The sequence below is a fragment of the Lissotriton helveticus genome, chromosome 12, assembly GCF_964261635.1.
Source record: "Lissotriton helveticus chromosome 12, aLisHel1.1, whole genome shotgun sequence".
NCBI lineage: Eukaryota > Metazoa > Chordata > Amphibia > Caudata > Salamandridae > Lissotriton > Lissotriton helveticus.
Window position 1 is genome coordinate 545784295 of NC_136073.1, and position 21320 is coordinate 545805614.

General features: G+C 43.1%; 1 protein-coding gene across 2 annotated transcripts in view; it reads right to left on the reverse strand.

Annotated features, from left to right (window-relative positions):
• CMTM4 (CKLF like MARVEL transmembrane domain containing 4) overlaps positions 1 to 21320 on the reverse strand; it is a 332246-nt gene that overhangs the window by 169884 nt on the left and 141042 nt on the right. For both annotated transcript variants that reach the window (XM_078669541.1, XM_078669540.1), the window contains exon 2: positions 17124 to 17300. In XM_078669541.1, the coding sequence (XP_078525667.1) occupies positions 17124 to 17300 (177 nt within the window). The remainder of the gene's footprint in view (positions 1 to 17123; positions 17301 to 21320) is intronic.

The window sequence follows — 21320 nt, forward strand, 5'->3', positions numbered from 1 at the left end:
GAGTGGCGTAGAATGACAGAGCAGAGTGTTGTAGAGTGACAATGTGGAATAGAGTGGAGTGGCAGAGTGGTGGGGCATAGAGTGGAGTGGCACAGAGTGTAAAAGCGTGGATGGAGCAAAGTGTTGTAGAGAGGAAAGACGTAGAGTGGAGTGTCGAAGAGTGAAGGGGGTGGCACTGAGTCTCGTTGACTGGAGTCGCATAGTGACGCAGCATGTTGAGTGCTGCAGAGTGTTGTGGAGTAAATCGACTTAGAGGGAATTGTCTACAATGGCACAGATTGGAGTAAAGTGGTATAAAGGTTATTGCGTACAGTGCTGTAGAGTGGCATAGGGTGTGGTGTTATAGAGTAATGTCGTAGAGTGACGTGGAGAGGCACAGCGTGAAGTAATGTGACAAAGAGGGAATTTCATACAGTGGCGCAGAGTGGAGTGGAATAATGTGTGGTGAAGTGGTATGGAGTGGAGGGGCGGCAGAGTGGAGGGGCGGCAGAGTGGAGGGGCGGCAGAGTGGAGGGGCGGCAGAGTGGAGGGGCGGCAGAGTGGAGGGGCGGCAGAGTGGAGGGGCGGCAGAGTGGAGGGGCGGCAGAGTGGAGGGGCGGCAGAGTGGAGGGGCGGCAGAGTGGAGGGGCGGCAGAGTGGAGGGGCGGCAGAGAGGAGGGGCGGCAGAGAGGAGGGGCGGCAGAGAGGAGGGGCGGCAGAGAGGAGGGGCGGCAGAGAGGAGGGGCGGCAGAGAGGAGGGGCGGCAGAGAGGAGGGGCGGCAGAGAGGAGGGGCGGCAAAGAGGAGGGGCGGCAAAGAGGAGGGGCGGCACAGAGAGGAGGGGCGGCAGAGAGGAGGGGCGGCAGAGAGGAGGGGCGGCAGAGAGGAGGGGCGGCAGAGAGGAGGGGGGCGAGGGGGGCAGAGAGGAGGGAGCAGAGTGCAGGGGAGCAGAGTGCAGGGGTGCAGAGTGCAGGGGTGCAGAGTGCAGGGACGCAGAGGGGAGGAGAAGGGAGGAGGGGCGCAGAAGGGAGGAGGGGCGCAGAGGGGAACAGAGGGGAGGAGGGGCACAGAGGGAAGGGGCGCAGAGGGGAGGGGCAAAAAAGGGAGGTGTAAAAAGGCACTGCCATTACAGACAACACATTTCTAATTGAAATTACCAATTCATTTGCAGTTTTACTGATAAAACTATCCAGCACAATAACGATAATGTGTGAAAATGATATCACGTAGTGTATGGATTTGCTTTGATCGTATTACAATATTTGTATCCACCACACTTCAGAATTACAAAAAAACATTTTTTTCATTTATTCTTCACTAATTCTGATATATTCTGAAATATCTGCATAGTTAATTTACTGGCATATACATTTTGTTATGTGCAAGAAAACAAACCTTTTCCACCCACTGTATCCAGTAAGATTGCCACATAAATCCTCTCCACTTGAAGTCAGCGAAAGAAAAGTAAACACAAAGCTCCTTTGGAAGACAGAGCCTGACATTTGCCCTTGGTCTTTAAATATACACCAAGTACTACATGATAAGAATAACATGTAAAGGCTTGAATGCACAGCAAATGTGAGAAGATAAGAATAAGAACTAAATGTAAAGGCCTGTTTACAAAAAGCAAACACTTATGGAAGAATACAAAGAGCATTGGTAAATAGGCTATGCTCCACGGGAGGGACAAAAACATGCTGGATAACCTAAAACGAATAAACCAGCAAACAGAGCACAAGAAAATGTGAGTTACAAACCAAAAAGTCGGTGGTAAGCAATGGGAGAATGTATTCCCAGGGAAGCTTACAGAATGTCCCCAAGACGGTTTTACGCAACTAGATGTGGTAGGCTTCTGCCTAAAAAGGACCAGAATGTGTCTTCTATCACCCAAAAAACCCATCTCCAAAACAAATACAGTAATAAATACTGAAGAGAGAAATGGAAAATGAAAGTGTGGCCTCGGTCCAATACCTGATAAACTTGCCAGCCAAGTCTCTTCCATCAAGTGTCGCAAAACCCGTTTAACATAATCTAGGCCCATGCAAGAGACTGTTACAACACCACACCAGCAGCCACAAATCGAACATTTAGTCACCAGGTGTCAGTAATATTGCCTTTCATGCTGGGTCATGCTGCAGGTTGGGACAGGGAGGGTGTGTCACTGAGTCACACCTGCTATCCTATACTGCTCCTTTCTGCCAGGCGTTCTCTTTGTAGCCGGTCAGAAGGCAGGAGAAAATAGTTGGCTGCAAAGGGTGGTGCACCTCTATTGTATCAATAAAAACATATTAACAGCTTGGCCTTTATCCAGAATGCCATGGCATCGAACTTGCTTTGGCACCACATTTTTAGGTGGGTGCCAAAGCAAGTTTTAGATTTTAACTAAATGTTTGTTTAAAGACCTCTTGTGGGCCATACCAAAAACTAGGAGCCAGCCCATTGCTTACTTCTGGTTGGCCTTGATACTTTCATTTGCTTACTTCTTATTCAATGGCTTTCCTTTCTATTCTTGGGTTTGTAACTCCTCCCCCACTTGATCGCTCTCTCTCTCAAGTGATCCATCTCCCATTCAAACCCCACCCCATGCACTGCGCATTGCTCCATCCTCCACATCGATTCATTCCTTCCGCCACTCCGCTTTTTAGAAATTTGTATTTATTATTATTTTCTCACAGCCTAATGCTAGTACATAGCTCATGTGCCTAATCCTAACTGCTAACATGCACCCTCTCCTTCATTGCTCTCCTAACCCTCGTGGTGCTTTAAAGAAAAGATTTTTTTAAAAAATTTGGGGTGGATCCGGGATCTGCCATTTACTGGAGGGCTGCTTCCCTTTCAAAAATGACTTTTGCACATGTAAAATGATTATTATTTTTTTAATTTACCGTTTCTTGTGGCATTCTCTCAGTTAAGTAAATAAAAAATAAAGTTTCGCCAACATCATTCCTTAGGTGCGCATGCGTAGTGACACGTGCATGCATGCGTGGTGACACAAGTGAGCGCACACAATGTCACACATAGGTATACCTACGGAGTAGATGCAGCTGCTAGCAGTGTATTGATGCATACGCGCTCGGGTACATGTAAACATCATTGTGCCTCTTTTCTGCTAAATCGACAGAGAATCAACAAGCAGTGGAAACGCCAACAGGTCAAAAGGAGAGAACTATTGGCTTTTCTAATGCAGGTAAGCAATGGAATTAGAAGAGCAACTTAGCCAGTTTAACATCACAACTGGCTGAGGTAATAGCCATGTGATGTATGGCTTGTCACTGAGAACAACTAGCGTAACTATCAGATTCTACATTGGGTTATTGAGGGCTATGAGGGAGCAACAATCTCTGTGCAATGCAGGAGAGCACAGCTTCGAGCAGGGAGGAGAGAAGGCACAAAGGGTGTTGGATGGCTAAAGACCAGGTACTTTTATTTATTTACATTTTGAACATGGCGGAAAGTCTAAGTTAAGTGCAGCTCTCCTATGTGTCATCTGTATGGCAGTTAAAAGCAGGGGCAGATGATTTTGGGCGACATAAAACAACAATTATAGATGGATACAAAATAAACAATGGCAATGTTTTGCACATTGGGGTTTTCACACCTCAAGAAAGTTGATATTTAGGAACAAACAGAACATGTTAAGATTGTGTTTATTATGCCGTATTAAGTAGGTTTACAGAAAAAGCCAAACTGGTATCTGAGAGAAAAGTAGTTAATTTAACAGGAAGTAAAATTAGTAATGAAGGTCATAATTATTGTAACCCTCAGAATTATTTCATTTGAACTTGAGCGGTAGCTCTGCTATTAAAAGGTCTAAAATTGAGATCTGTGTAACCTTACCCTTTCAAGCCCTGAAACAATTTATGACATATAACCTATGTAGGAGGGTAAGGTCTTACGGTAAGGGTAAAGTAGAAGTGAATGAAGGTATGTTGATAAAATGAGAAACAATGTAAAAATGCAATATTATTTGTATTTAACTGGCTGTATATCATACAGCTTATTACACTTTGTTTTATAGCCAGTGCACTGAATTGGGGAGAGGGGTTTGATGTGAACACCCCACCAAGCATCAATGGAGATGGTGAGACTTCTCTGGAACACAATGAAAATATTGACTACTTCATGAGCGGCGCCTCTTTTTTAGAAATGTCTGTTAAACCTATGACTTTTGCCTCATATTTTAAGATGGGTTTGAACTGGGGTGGCAAAGTGAGCTGAAGAACGATGATGGATTCAACCAGATCTGTGACTGGGGTGAGTGTGTGAAATATTTCAGCGCTCTGTCCATCATCTCCTTGTGTTTGTTTTGTTCGTCTAAAGTTGGCAGGGTATGCCCAGACTTGGGTCCCTTGCTCACTTTGCCACTGGATTCAAGCTAGCCTGGCTGATAAGGGGAGTTGAAAAGGATGCTTGCTTCCGTCCCAGAGAAAACCTGGCTTCGCAGTTCGGGCTGGACTGTTCCAATGAGGAACAGGGTCAATAATGATTTACATATAGCTGGGTCTGAACTAGGGTGGTGAAGTGAGCTAAAGAACGATAATGGATTCAACCCAGATCTGTGACTGGGGGTGAGTGTCTGAAAAGTTTCAACTACTGGTGAAGATTCGCAGCGACACTATTTATTTTAGTAAATGTTTGTGGTTGCGAAGTACCGAGTTACACAGCAATGCTTTACAGGCTCGGTTTGTGCTGTAGCTATTAAGGTCAAGCTGGCGCTCCCACAGGAAGGGGAGAATTGAAAACAATGGTAAGGTAGGTGCTATAACTTAAAACAACGATGGGCGGGTGGGTTAAGAATTGTACACAATAGCAATGTGAGAATAACTCCCAAAACAACGAAGGGAGCGTGGGGATTGAAATCAGTATGCTATACACTCACCACAAGATGCGGGTGAGAGGGAGGGACCTGTTCACGTAAATGATGATCACGTAAATTGGTCAAATACGTTTAGATCGAATTGGCACTGTATAAAGAAATTTCTTTTATAAAGGCATTCCCAAAGCTTTGCCAATGTTGTTTTTCTATCTTGGGAGGACAGTAAGAAATGATGGGAGGCTATTTGGGAACAGGACAGGCAGCAGGTGGGGGGTGGGAGAGCAAGATGGGGGGAGGCAAGGGACATCGAGTGGAAGGTGAATTGGGGGGCAGGAGAAACAAGATTGCAAGTGGGGGGGAGTGCGATTGTGCATATGGAATTCAAGCAATTGACCTGCTTTAATATGCCAAGCACAAGTCAACAGCTTCCCATGTCCTCTCCGAGGCCGTGCTACCACTAAGCTAGGGCGAGATAAGCAGGACAAAGACAATGTTATTAAATAAATCATGTGCCCAGCATGCCGAAGTGCGCATTTAAAAAACATCGAAAAAATGAAAGGGGGTGAAGTGATCTCCTGTTCTCTCCTCTGACAAGGATAAACTAGGGTAAGGGGATTAACATATGGATGTTTTTGCTCAATGAGCCACTGGATCCCCTTAAACATTTTCCCGCACAGGTATCAAAACCGTGACCTCGGCGACATTAGCACTATGTTATGACCAGACTAGGCTGTCCGGTCAGGCTCAATGAGCCCTGTGCATGTTTACACAGATGAAGAAACATGCTGCTCAGATTGTTCACCCCCAAAATCGCTGTGCCAGACATGCCTCAAAAACGCCCGAAGGCATGCGCAGTCAGCACTAAAGTGCAGCGATGCAGGGGGAGGTGTTCAAGCAGCAACCTGGGAGGGGTGATGGGGCAGGCAAGTAGCAAATACTTGCTTCTTTGGTCCTAGAGAATTCCAGCACAGCGAGTAGCACCCAGTACCTGAGATGGGAGCCGCGATCCGGCCGTTGGTGAGCCGCGTACACAGAGCTCCTGGTCCTGGACGGGGCACAGCTCCTGAAATGCAGAGGAGTTAGCTGTGGCAGTGTCAGCAGCCTCACACACGGAGGAGAGTTGAAATAAAAATGCAAGTAGCACGCTGCTATATGGCACATGGTTGTCGTGATTAATTTAAAAAAGGCACGCACGTAAATACGATTACATATGTTAAGAGCTGTTCAGCATGTATGAAAAAAGTTTCTGACCAGATCGTAAAATCGAAAAAGTGTAAGCAGAGAAACCTTGGGGCAATACTCCAGGGAAGTCAATGAGTTGCAGAAAGGAGGGACAAGTAGGAACCATTATTAAATTAGAAGCAACATTTATTAAAGGACACTGACAAAATCCAATCAAAAGCTGGAGGAAGCTGGAGGCGTGGTTTAAGCCCACAGAGTGAATACAGCATGTCTTCCAGACAGCTCATTTGCCGTCTACGCTCGATCTAAAAATGTCTCCAAGATAACTGCTGTGTTTGGTCAATCAGGAGAAAAGTGCTGCTGTGCTGCAGTCCCTGCTCCTTCTCCCTCTGCATTCCATCATCTGCCTCAGAATGCAGTTGTATGTCAGAGATTGCCATGGGATGCCAGGGGCTATACTAATCTACATACATTTTTACAAACCTTAGCATGGCCCTCCTGGCGAGGATAGTGCTTTTATTTTTAATTCTTAGAGTGGCTTTATTTGATTCCTGCCGTGAAATGTGATACAAATCAAGCTGCAGACAACACAGTGTAACAGGATGTGATCATTATTAAAAAAAGAAAATCACCATCACACTCGTTGTAATATATAGTACTCCGTTTCTTTTATCCCAAAGAAGGTTTCCTCTTTTTGCCTCTTATCTGCATCCCAGCTGCTTCCCAGTACTTTTTGTCAGAAACAGGCAAATAGCAAATTAGTAACATTGTGGAAACAAGATAAAACAGTATACAGGGCGAGCAGCAACAGTTTGGACTTTCTCAGGCTTTCAAATGCTCCATGCCAGAAAGCAACAGCAATATACTACAATGGTGCAAAATATACATTTTTATCCTAATGAAATACGCCGGTGTGCTTATGTCCACACCAGCAACATGTTTTAATTTTAAATAATGAATGGGATGGTGTCAGTGTGTGGTCACTTCAACACCCAGTCTTAGAGCACTGTCTTGTCTTCTTGCCACTTCATAAGATGGGCTTCAATGTTAAAATAATCTTGTGTTTATTGCACTGATGATGTATTGTCTTTATTAATAATATTAAATGTAAAAGGGTCTATTTAGAAAATAGCTCATAAAACACTGTATAATACCTAAATAATGTAATTTAAACCACTTTAAATACATCCTCTGTGCATTTGTAAATAATGGTCGCAATGTTGGTGATGTGTTTGTGCACACACACGGTCAGTCGTGTGGTGCTTTAGCGTCTTCTAGCTTGATAGTCTTAGTGTTAAACACCTCTGGTAAATGCCTATTTAAAAATATAGAATGTGATCCAAAGAGAATCGGTAATGTAAGAAACAAGACTATAATAACTCTCGTAGCCTTACCAATTCATGCATTGCTCATGTAAGTTAACAATATACGAAACATATATATATAACATATATATATATATATATATATATATATACACATACGAGATTGAGTTAGTTTCTGGACATGCAGGCTCTTTTTGGTAATTATCTGTAGTAGTAGTAGTAGTAGTAGTGACAGGACTTTATAAATGGACTTCACTTCAGTGCCCCTGCTTATCTGATGGCGATAGAACAGCAGAACAGTCCTTGAATTTAGGGAGGGTATTTCAGTATAGGGCCTGCCCACACAGGTGCCTAGCAACCACTGGTGCAGCCGGTGAACTGCACAAGGGCCCAGGAGTGGGGCCAATTTTGCCCTGAACCAGCTGGAGCTATGTTTTTTAAAGCCGCCAAGCTCCGACTTTGTTTTTATGGGCCAGTGTCTGAATGCGACCTGGCTCGGTTTACTTTTGGGAAGGGTGGGGAGCTACGGAAAGAAAAGTAGCAGGGACATACCGCAGACAGAGAACGGAGGAGGCACTGTATTCCAAACAGAGGTGGTCTTCCTACTTTCATGAACCAAGTTGTTTCATAATAGGACTGTATCGACAGTCATTCAAATGAACAACCATTGGCAAAGCCAATAGTCTCGTCTTTGAGACCTATTGGCTTTGCCAATGGTTTTTAGCCATGCTATACAGCAATCCCAATGCTGTGAAACATGGATAAAGAATTATAAATAAAAGCAAGTCTAGGATGCGCCCGCCCCAGTCATTTAATAAAAGTGCACATCATGCATGGACACGCCTACAACATGGTGCTGTTTTTTTTTTATTGATATGAGTTGGATTAGAAAAGAAAAACATGCAACATTGTATTTTTTTTTTTTTTTTTTAATGAAGTGGGTCAGGGTATGGAGAAAGCAACACAGAGGGCGGGGGCGGAAGCAACAGAGGTAGCAGAAGCAACATGGAGGGCATGAGTTGGGTTTGGAACATAGGGGGCCAGGGTGGAGGATAGAAGTAACACTGCAGTGTGGGTGGGGGAAAGCCATAACAAAGTCATGGATGGGGGAGGGGAGGGGTGTAGAAAAGCAAACAAGCAAGAGACAGTAATGTGGAGTGCAGGCGGGAAAAGCAGGAGTGCAAGAGAGAGCAACACGCGGGGGAAGCACACAAGGGCGAATTCATAAAGGAGGGGGCCGGGGAAAGCATCCGGATGGCAGAGAGCAACCCGGAGTCAAAGGGGGAGGGAGGAGGCACACTAGGGTGACAGCTAGAAGGCACATGCACTTGTGGAGTGCTTTAGACAAAAGAAAAAAATATTTCACTAAAAGTGAGCACATGTAACTAGCAGTGACCCAGGGGAGGGAACAGACAAAATTGGACAATGTAAATGAAAGTGCAAGTACAATAAACCAATGGTAAGCAATGGGTGGGCTGCAAGCTCTTCTATGCTCTTGGTAGTCCCACAATATGTCTTTTGCAACATGACACATAGGGCTATGTGGGAGCTTGATAAAAAAAACTGTGCAGCTCTAGCGAGCGTGAATGTTGGCTGGCCAGAGTGGCCACTTAGGGGCACAAGTAGGGGGCAGGGGCACAGTATTGTAATAATGCGGTCAGTGTTGACTACCGGTAGTAAATAAACCCTAACTTTTAAATGGCTCCCTGCCGGGTCTAATATTCATGTCCTTAACTCTACTGGCAAAAAAAACAAACAATTTCCCCAAAAAGTATGTGTAAAAATCTTTCAAGAGGTGGTCCTTGCCAGTGATACAATCCCTGTTTAGATTTCAAATGTTTCACTTTAATTCCCTAAGATTTGTACTTTTTCTAGATGTTTTGTTTTCCATCCAACAATTGCAACCAGATAATTGAGTAGCCTCTAGGTGCATGGGTGGATTTAGTTTGCGGATGGGTGCTCCTGATGGGGCACAACTAAGAGCTCGGAAGTGGAGGCTGAAAGTAGCATGCTTTACTCTCAGTGCCTGTCAATGGGTCACAAGATGTTCAGAACATACTCATCCAATCCTTGGCGTCACTTAAGAGCATACAGAACAATGGTCACATATGTGGCAAATGTAATCAGCATTCTATAGGAAATTGTGTAAAGTAGGAATGCACAGCTGTTGAAATATTGAAATAATCCAAAGAAAGGGATATGGTGTGCATGTGTGTGTCAGAGGCATAACTATTAAGGGACTAATGGAATTGGGGTCCCAAGGTGGCAAGGGACACTGCATGCTTTCCTCAAGCTTCAGTTTATTTAACGGATAGCTCTAGCTTTAAGTCTTTTTTGCTAGTACCTACCTGGGGGTGTGGGCTGGCGTTTACTATTTCCGGAATTAGTGTTACAATGAGAAAGAATAAAAAATGTATTCCCTAGACCCACAATATAACAATTAGTATGTACTAAGCACAAGTAACAATGAAATATATCAAAGATAGATCATTTATTAAAATTTCATTCCTTAACAATAAAAAACATTCATTACACAATATTCAATTAAAAGTTTAAAAAATCCGACATTACAAGTAATAACAAAATCCGAACAAATCACAAATTCATATAACATCATTATGGCCAGCATAATTGGGACAGACAAAAACAAGCTGTATGATATCGTGTTCATCAATTACTATTTGTACATCCAAAGAATATTTTGAAACACTATTTCTTATACATTCAAAATCATTTGTATTAGGAAAAAAGTGTTATTTGTAGGATTGTACTGTATGATGCGTCGACACGTTTTGATGGTTTGTTCCTTATTACACCATCTTTTTCAAGACAATCACTCTATTCTGTCTCCAAGGTGAATTGTGTTTTCATTTCCTGTATAATCATACAGCTTGTTTTTGTCTGTCCCAATTATGCTGGCCATAATGATGTTATATGAATTTATGTGATTTGTTCGGATTTTGTTATTACTTGTAATGTCGGATTTTTTAAACTTTAAATTGAATATAGTGTAATGAATATGTTTTTTATTGTTAAGGAATGACATTTTAATAAATGATCTATCTTTGATATATTCCATTGTTACTTGTGCTTAGTACATACTAATTGTTATATTGTGGGTCTAGGGAATACATTTTTTATTCTTGGTAGTTTACCTCATTTCCCTTGATCATTTAAGGGGTACCTCTCTTTGTCTTGGACAATGAGAAAGACACAGAGGTGCAGTAGCAGTATCCAAGCCTGGTCGTGTGGGAATGGCTTTTGTTTGCAGGGAGCTTAGCTGCTTTGTAAGTAGACAGCCGAAGTGTCAGTCATCAAATCAGAAAGCAGATCAGCCAAAGAGAAGTATAAGCTCCGAGGCATCAAGGTGGAAAACTGCCAACTCATGTGTAAGTGAGATCTGGAGGAGTCTGGCCCCCACTCTCGCTGCACAATTATAACGAACATACATTTTAGACAATTAGCTCAGTAAACAATTTCTACTAAATGTTGTAAAAACGATACAGTAACAAAATATTGAGGCCAAGAGAAGCAGTTTGCCCATTTGAGTCTCATTTAATTTCTTGAAAATGTTAGATACACAAAGGTAAATGTGCTAATATAAGGACCCGAACTTTATACAGAGCTTAACAGGAGCATAGTTATCAATAGTGTTGCAGGTATAGGGGCACTAGGTCAGGGTTCGTAGGGGCCCACTAAACCAGAATTATAACTGTATTTTACAACTCATCCAATAGGATGAGTGGAGTCATCTAAGCTCCACACAGCGAATGAGTACTCAGAGCAAGTTTTTCTGCAGTATCACGCCAAATCTTTTTGGCTTGTTCAGCTGAACCCTATTTTTTTCTGGCTATAAAACTCTGTGCACTTTACCCCTGCTAACCAGCAGTAAAGTGCTTTTGCTCCTCCTTTCAAAAGGATACAATTGGTATACACCAGATTGGTTCATTTAACTTACCTGTAAGGCCCTGGTTTATAGTACAAAGTGTACCCATGGCCTGCAGGTTATATGTCACTAGTGGGCTGCAGTAGACATTGTTCCTCTCAATGAAGTGATAGGACAAGCATGACTGCAGCCTGACATGTAGCACCGTGGTGCAGGTTTAAACTGCAAATCCAGCCTGTTAAAAACCACTTTTGAAAGAACTAAAACCATCCTTTTAAACATTTATTAAATTACCCCAATTCAAGCCTTACTTCCCATTAAGGCCGGGAGCATGATATTTAAAAGTAGGATATTTAAACATTAACGTTCAACATGTCTTCACTGTGACTAACACCTCAAAGCTTTTTTTACAGTAGCAGTGTTGCCTGTTCCTGTGTAAAGCACTGGGATCCAACTTTAAGTTTAATACATGTTACCTCTGCTAAGGAAACAGCAGGCGATATGGTTTAAGGGCTCTCTTTAATGGTTAAACAAAATCCAATTTAATGGTAAAGTCTAATTTTGACTATTACACAAAAGGTACTTTAGAAAAGTTACATTTTTTCTTGCCTAAAGGATCTGGAGGTCTTTCTAAAGTGTTACCGTCACCTGGCGATGTTCACCCCGGATTAAGTGAACTGCTCCCAGGACAGGGACAATGGGCTTTGCCGGGGGGGTGGGGGAGAGTTGTCCTCCACTTTACAGAATGGTGAGGGAGCTGCGCAAAAACACTTGTTGCATTTTAAAGGGGCCTCCCATGTCACATGCAAATGTAGCTCACACTTTGGCCTGTCTTCCCTTTTGTCCTTCTACTCCGTCAGGAACCAACAACAATAAGAGGGAGAACTGCCTTTTAAATGATTTAAAGTGACCACCGGAGTGGGGCTGGGAGCATCCTCTTTGATGTTAAAGTGTGAAGTAATGCTTAAATGTCAGATCCTGCTCGACAAGTCTGCTGTATTTTTTCATATGACACTTGGGGCACAGGTCTTCTCTGTCATGGGCAAATATTAGCTGACATTTGAGATGGGCCAGTCTTTTGTCCTGCCAGCCAGTAAGGCCCCAGTCACAGCAGGAATCTCCTTGACATTACAGTGTCACAGCCTGTTTGGCAGGTCTTCTGGATTTACATATAACATATGGGGTGCATTTCAAAGGAGGGAAACAGAATGTTAAAATAATTTGTGTGTATCTACTGTTTGTTTGCTACAAGCTCAGCTTTCATTTTGCCAGACTTCTGTCTATGCTTTTTTGGGGGTACAGGGATTGCCAAAAACTGGATTTTAGCACTAGATGTAAGAGGACACCAGTGTTACCGTGGTACACTCAAGGATGTGGAATTCCTATAGCCCAACGCCCAGGACATATTGTTTGGGGTCAAGGGCAACACGTTTTCATGTGTTTTTTGTCCTTGGGACACGTAGGCCCAACCCCCTGCAGCCCAAACCCTATGGCTGCCAATCTGCAGTACCACATTATGGATCAGGGAAAGGCACTGTCTGCAGTTAATGTAATATTTTTGGCCATATTTTAATGTTGTTCAAACTTGTATTTATGGTTCATTAATTGAAAGCCTTTATTATTAGGGTGAGTGCTCTAAGTAAATGATTTAAGCTCCGACTGCACTACTGACAGTGGTTCCAGTATAAACAAATTTCAAAGTTTAGCAATATGAGGATACGTATAGTGCTCCCAGAATGCTCTCTGATTTGATGCAAATATTTGCAGAAGCTTGATAGCTTCAAAATAAAATGTTCATAAAAGAAAGAAAGCAGGACTTTTTTCCCCGCTAAACTACTGTAAAATTTCAGGTACCATTTATTTGCGGCATCATTTAGTAAGATATGCTGATGCATGCTAGTATGTCCCAAAAATATTCCTAATGGAAAATCAGTGTAACCAGTTTCCATAAGATTATGGGAAAACAAAATAAACAAGCATTGGCAAAGCCAGTTGGTCTGAAATTGGTGGTCAGCGTTTTAGCTTTGTCAATGTGTGACTTGTTTTGGCATGTTTTTTGTAAAACCCTTATTGGTGTGGGAGCTGCCAGGTCCTCACCAATATAACACACATTGGCAAAAGCAAAAATAGTTTTTGGGTCTCAAAAAAGCACACACTGCCAAAGTGGTTACTGGCACTGAACAAAACTAAATTGTATGCCGATATGCTCTTTGTGAAAGAGCAGAATGCTGTCACTCACTGTGAAGCCAGCTAATACAGAGAGAGAGACAGACAAAATGTTATAAACACAAAAGGTGACGGTCAACGCCAGACCAAATTAGGGGCCCAATTATTAAAGAAAGTCTAAAGAGTGCACCCATGGTATATGTCCTTGCATTAAGTGCAGCTATACAGATTTCACGAATTCCCAAGAATTTACAGAAGTTGGACAAGAAAAAGAACTCCTAGAAAATATTTGTGAACTGCCTTTTAGCATGGCCAAATATGCATGTGTAGATTTGCTCATGAGACAATCTGAGTGTTTGCAAGTTCATTTTCCCTCCAACCACTTTGTCCCGCACTCTGGAAGAAGGTTTAAGTCTGCCACTGTCAGGAGTAAATTCCCAACATTTTTCAAGTTAGTAGGTTTGCACTGACTCAAAAGGGCATTCTAACTCTGGAACTATTACTTACCACTACCTTTAGCCCCAGTATGTATCTGCGGAAACGTGGCAACATAACTGGATTGCAAGTATTCAGACACTACTATGGTATGAGCCCTGGCATAATCAGAGAGGCTATACCAGAGCTCTAATATAATGAGACTGCTGCCATAATTTGTCGCTGCACTACATGGCACCAAAGGGGCAGGTGGATTTTGTTACAGGACAAGTAGATTTATGAAGCAACCTACCCCATGGACACATAGATATTTTATTAAATTATTAAATTAAATTATTATTAAATTCCACACCCCTATACACTCCCACATGCACCCCAGCCCTCAAAGCTTGTTCAGTGTGGCAGAATATGTCAGTCAATTTGAAAATGCCTCCATTGGTTAGGCAATCATCAAGGGTTATTCCCATCCACTAGTTCATTCCAGGAATAAATGTGGCACCTCCAGGCACCCACTTTCGAACACCTCCGAAAGATCAGAAGAGGAATAAATGTTATGTCTGAGACCTGAGAGGAGCTAGAACACTGGACCTGCTCTCCCTTGTACATAGGACACAGAAGTGGGTTTGAAGGCTGACCTGTTAAAGCTACAGGGGCACAACCAGCTACAGAAGGCCTTTTAGTGGAGTTAGGGGAGTGTAGGGAAGTAGCCAATGGGCTACTTTCCCCGGAGGTCACTATGCTTCCTATATGACCACTTCCTGCAGGAAGTGGGCATAACCCTGTCCCAGAGATCCTAAGTTTGGCATCACCAAGATGGCCAACTCTGAAAAGTCGTCTCCACTTCAGGTAGCTCACCTTAGGGGTGGTACTAACCTGAGGTCGGACACGCCTTTTCAGGCTAGTTAATTTTCCTGCCTGTTCAGGTGCCAAAGGGCTCTAGACAAAGGGGGTTGGCTTCCTCTCCTGTGAGAGAAGCTAGAGGCGCATACCAAAGTCAGTGGGCCCTTTGAAGCTCCCCTGCCTTGGAATGCTAATCTGCAGGTCATCCTGTGGGCAGGGGTGTAAGCACCCTCTGCCCAAGCAGGCTTGATTTCTGGCCTCTTGAGAGCAAAGGCCCTCACCCTTGGGGGTCAGAAACTTGTATCTAGTGGCAGTCTGGCGGAAACCAGTCTGTCAGCACACCAGTAGCTGGTAGGTTTTCAGTGGGTACCACTAAGGTGCCCTCAGTGTGCATGTACCAATAAATCCAGCACTGGCATTAGTGTGGGTTAATTAATATGAGATGTTTAATACCAACCATCCCTATTTTCAGTGTAGCCATAGTTTGGGAGCTTGTTTTCACCAGTGTCCAGCACATGTACGCAAAACGGCTTCCCTGTTTACTTGCACAGGCAGCAATATTGCTGGCCAGCACAGTGGCCAATCTGCTCGTGAAGGTAGGTTCACACAGGTAGTACAGTGCACCCTGCTATACTGCATAAAGTGTCTGTGGGCATGGCTCACAGGGATGTGTGCCATGTCATGTTTTCCCTTTTGTTTGCACCAAGACAATTAGCCTACAGTGGTAGTCTGTATGTGTTTGGCGAGGAGTCCTTTAGGGTGGCACAATTCGTGCTGCAGCCCTTAGGGACCCTCTTTAGCCTCCGTATCCTAGGTACCAGGTGCACCACTTACTAGGGACTTATAGGGAGAGCTAAAAGTATTTGCCAATTGGGGTGCAGTTGACCAGTTTTTGGGAGAGAGATCTGGCACTGGGGACCTGGTTAGCAGGAACCCAGCACACTTCCGGTCGAAATCAGATCAAATTCCAGGCAAAAAGTGGGGGTGAGCAGGTCAAAAAGTGCACTTTCCTACACCACCTCACCTGCAACTCAGATAGTGCGGAAGGCTGGTGTGGTGCTGGAAGCCCCTTAGGGAGCATGTCATAGGTGGGATGCTGCTGCGGGACAGTGCTTTCCGGTGCAGTCTGGCTCCTCTGGCCACGATGTGGAGTTACGGAACAAGGCAGCAGCAAAGCCCAGTGTGACTAGTCTTCGATGCAGGCTTCAGCCTTGCTGAGTTACCCTAGGAAGAGATATCAAGGGAGTATCAGCTGGATGGCTTAGGGGTGATGCATCACCTGCTTAGATATATATTTAATTTATACATTTCATGCATGCAGTATGAAATATGAGTGCACGCAGGTTAAGTAGGAGATTTGTGCAGGGTGAGTGGCGTCTGTTAGTGGAGGATGAGTGCTGTGTCTGTGTAATTACAGGGTGAGTTCGGTATCTGAGTGAGTGTAAGGGAAGAGGGTTCTCTAGCAGTGCAGAGTAAATTATGTTTGTATGAGTACAGGGTGTGGGGTGACCCTGTGTACAGGCAGGGTGAGAAGTGCACCTATAAGCTTGCAGTCTGAAAGGTGTGCAGGGTCAGTGGTGTGCCTGAGTTCTGGGTGAGCATTATGCTGGTGTAAGCGGAAGGTGTCTGTGGAGTGAGGGTGTACAGTGAGTTACGCCTGTATGAGTGTACTGCTGTGCGAGGACCTTTGTGAGTGCAGGGTGTTTCTATATTTATGCAGGGTGAGTGATAAGGTAGGATGAGTGGTGTGTATGCAAAGAAATACCAGTTAAAAATATTACACAGATTTTAAACTCATCATTTACCAGATGATTTACCATATAACAGGGCATATGTGAGTTTCCAATTTTCTAATATTTTCAATTTGCCATCCAAGTAACCAACTATGATGATGGCACCCCACCGACATGCATCTCATAGCTTGCTTTACAAAGAACATGTCAGCTTAATGTGAGAGGTAGTTTCGGTGGCACCAGACTCGCAAGGACATACCTGCCCCATATTATTATACCCCCACCCTCCAGTTGGCTGTGATTGTTCCCAGCTTTAACGGGCATGACTTAAACATAAATGACTATCAGGCACCTCCTTTCATAAACCACACACTTCTCTGCTGAGGAGCCCGATGGGCGCAGTTACTAATCATTGTAGGTGTGCAGCTTATGAAGAGTCTCAAAATCTTTCTGAAACGAGGTCCTTTTCAGATCCCATTTTACCCACAACCCAATCTTCTTGAGGAGGCTTTTTAAAATTCCTCGGTCTATTACACTGCCCTTGCAAGTTATCAATTGGTATGCGAAACCACATAATATGTCGAAGTCAACAATGATAATTTTGGTTTAATGAGGGTAACTCTATCAATAACTCTGGATGGTCATTCTATGAAAGCAAGGTGAATGCAATCATACATGGTAACCAAACAGGCAATTCTGCGGCATGGCCCGCTCAGATCCTCTACACTTTTGATCACAATAAAGGTTTGATTGTAAACTTACGGTTAAATTCCAGTTGATCTGTGACATGCGTGTGTGAAGGTTAAGACTGAAGATGATGAGCAGGGCTCCAGTCACTACACACGCGCTGCAGCTCACAAACTCGAAGAAGTACAGCCCTTCGCAGGGGGAGCACTGCATGATGGTTTCTATGCAGATGAAGGCAATCAGAGCCAGGACCTGGAGGGAGGAAAGCCCACATTATAAAAAAACGCATAATTATTTTTACTGCAGATTTTTTCACTCCTAATTTGAAAGTATACAATAGGAAAAACATTTAACAGTGTAAGGCTTACAAAATGAAATTTAAAAATACAAGACAGTTTATAGAAGCACAGTTATACAACAGTCTGATCCTTGAAAGCAGGTCTCAAGGAACAACACACATCGCAAAGGTACCCATGTCTGGTAGTTTGTTATGTTAAAGTTGATTTGTAAAGCGCTCGTACACCAGATTGGTTTCTTGGCGCTATTGGGAATAGGTGAAGGTGGTGTGAATTATTCGAGAGTTACTTGTAAGCCTGTCGGAAAAGACATGTTTTTTGAAGTTTGCGGAATGTCATGAGGTCAGTGCAGGATCGGATCTCAAGCGGCATGGAGTTCCAGTATCTTGGAGCCAGTGTAGAGAATCTGGATCCTCCAAATCGTTTCTGTTTGAAGGAAGGTGTTGTCAAAAGATGAAGGGGGGCAGATCTTAGGTTACGAGTTGGGTTGTATCTTTTGATCATGCTGTTAATGAATTTTGGGTTTTTGTCATTCAAGGATTTGAAGATGATGCACCCCACTTTAAAGGCACATCTCTGTGGTATAGGAAGCCAGTGGAATTTTTCCAGGAGGGGGGTGACATGTTGGCGTTTGTTCTCCTGTAGAATCAGTCTGGCTGCATGAGTCTGTACCAGTTGGAGACGTGAGTGAGGTAAGCTGGGATGCCAAAATAGAGGGAGTTGGCGTAGTCAATGTGCGAGATCACCATCGCAAGGACTGCCAGATGTTTAGCTTCTTGAGTGAGGTACCTGCTGATTTTCTTTATTTTCCTTAGTTGAAAGAAGCAGGTGGAAATGGCAGAACCAATGAGGGATTTCATGGTGAGATCACTGTTGACCACCACTCCCAGTGTTTTGGCGTGTTTGGATGGGATCGGGGGTTGACCTAGTTCTTTGGGCCAGAACAGAGAACTCCAGGGGTTGCGTAGGCCTCCCGTAAGGATTAGTTCTGTTTTATACAATGCATTAGAAAAATTTGCTTTGGAGTGTTAAAATGAAAATGATCATCAATACATAAGAATGTTTATTAATCAAACAATGAAAATGAAAGCAGTTGAATAAACATGAAGATCATGTAAAAACATAAGTTGAGTTTGCAGAAATATTTTTTCAAATCAAGAATAGGAGTAAAAAAGTTCACATTGCTGTGCGTACGGTAGGGTTATGATACTTTATCACTAACCACGCGCATTAAATTACTATCAAATTAGGGACAGGCAGCCCTAGTGTACCGTACAGCACGCCTAAGAAGACAACTTGAGTCTAAGCCATATGAAAGCAGAGAACTATTTATTAAACAGGAGTGCCAGTGGCCATCATTGATCTTTTTCATCGGGTTGTTAGACTATACCTGATCCAGAGTATGCCCTTTGATGTGTGTTGCAGTGAAGATGCACTGTTTTAGGTTCAGCCCTGTGAGTAGATCAGTTAATTCGGCTGAGTAGGTTCCCCCTGCTGAGTCATTGGCCCAGTAGTTGAAGTCACCGGCTAACAGTAGCTTAGCATGATCGGTTACTAGTTGCGCCATTTGCTCGCTCAGTGATTTCGGAAACTGTGGCATGTTCTGTGGCGGTCTATAGAGTGGCACACAGACCATAAGGGTGGTGTTAGATTCTAGTTTGAGTACTAAGTTGTCCGACTGAGGTAGGTCAAGGGGAGTAAGTGCCGTAAATTTAAGGTTATGATGTACGATAGCTGCTACTCCCCCTCCCTTTTCCCCCTGTGGACGATTAGCTTGAATAATATAGTAGTCGTTAGGTAGTGCAGTTAAGATGTCCGGGGCAGAGTTTTGAGTTAGCCATGTTTCTGTGAGTAGAAGTATATATAAATAATAAACAGTGAAAATGCAGCCGTATAAAGATAACATGTAAATGTTTACAAAAATATTATCCATCCCAAAAAATAACATTAAACAGATGCTCACATCTTAAGGTGGTCAGATTTTGAGAAACAAAAACCGAGAAAGGCCTGATATAAAAATAGGACTACAGCTTTTAGTCTTACTTCTATGCCTGGCATTTCCCGAATTTTTGTGTAGCCTCGTAAATGTGTGTGTGCATGTGTGTATATCTATACATAGATATATACACACATATATACATACATATATATACATACATTCAAACATGCAAAAAAATAAGCAGAGAACTTTGAATAGTTCCAACTTTAGGTGGAGAGCAGCTGCTGTATAGAGCACCTACAACACCAGCCACACTCTTGCTCACCTCATATATCTGCTTTGCTATCAAAGTTTTTAAGCATAGGATTAGCACATTGTCCCTTTCCATCTCTGCATGGATGGCAAAGTCTTTTGCCATTTCTACAGCAAAGTCTTTAAGCATAAGATTAGGACAGTGCCATCGACGCCGATCTGTAAAATGACAAAAGCCATTTACCCCTACAGGCACAGTATTACAGCTTTGGAATAGTAAAATACCATCCAAGCCAAACTGAAATGAATAAACGCAACCCTTGACACGTGTTTCGCTATTATATTTAGCTTCTCAGAGAGGTTTACCTTTGTCCAGACACAAGGGAGCACCCAGTAGAAGTCAAAACAATACCCTTTCAGGCATAGAGTGTCGCATAAATTATGCAAAAGTTACAATTAAAATGCAAGATAGCCAGGGTTGGTGTGGGACAAAAAATTGGCTTGGGCACCAAAATAAAAGTGGACCATTATCGAACCAGATAGCTAACAAGATGGCCTGGATTTGACCACCAGGCCAGTTTTGAACTTGTAGCCACTCTATATGGATATTTTGCAAGCTATGATAGACTGTGTGCATTTATGCTACCTGCAGGCGAGGTTTGTGGTAAGATCAAGGAAATCAATAGTAAAGCCAGGCCCACCTAGCCATAAACAGGCCTACAAACTGCTAAAAAAAAAAAAAAAAAAAAAAAGCCCACACCCTGATCTGTCAGACCAGCCTATTGGGCACTGCCTGCTTGTCCTACAGGCGAGTCCGACTCTAAAGGCAGCACTTTATAATTGAGACTTGTACCCTTTAATTACCACCACAGCAAACAGTTAAAGCAAGATAGGTGATGTAGAAGTTAGGCTAACCATCACGTAAGTCAAAGGGATGGAAAGTCAGGAAAATTTTCCAAAAGGTGACTTTTCTGGAACCCATACAAGGCTGCCTTTCAGGCCACTAAGATTATGAAGCCTTAGTTCCACACTATGAAGGTATGTGCATCCACTGCAAAGAGCATCTTCGCCTCCACCATTCCACCAACATGATGGATGCTCTCATACTGACCCAGTACCCGCTATCGCCTTAATGATGGCAATGTGGGTGCAATTTTTCTAAACCGATAAAAAGTCTAACAGGATAAAAACCCTCAATCGGTCAACGCATGACAACAGTTTTTGGCATGAAAAAACACCTATTCCCAAAGGACAGTAAAATGAAACCTAGAGAAAGTACAACTAACTCCAAGTTCAGACTAAAACACTTAACATGGAAATCTTCAGCACTGGCCAGCTGAATAAACACGAAGGGCTGCATTCAGGCGAAGCAAAAACTATGCAAATGAACATTAATTGTGAAAGTTAGCAAATCTATTTGTGCGTTAATCTGCTCCCAGTATGTTATTATGAATTTTACGTCACAGATCATTACATCATCCAACACATGCAGTTAGGGTTCGGTAACAATAAAAAGTATGTGGGGCAAGAGAATTTGGTCATCTATTCAGTCAAGAAAAGCACAATCATTTCCACAATAGCATCTCCGCAACCCCACACACTTTAAAACCGTTTTCACTGGCTGCGACTGAAGTCACATCCCAACATCATAACCTAAAACATATCTTATGGACCACAACAAGTGCTTCACATACTGCATGTAACAATATTGTTTTAAATTCACCAGCACAATTGCCCCCGACATTTGCCGTCATTATGTTTTCAGTGTTCCAGAAATCACACAGT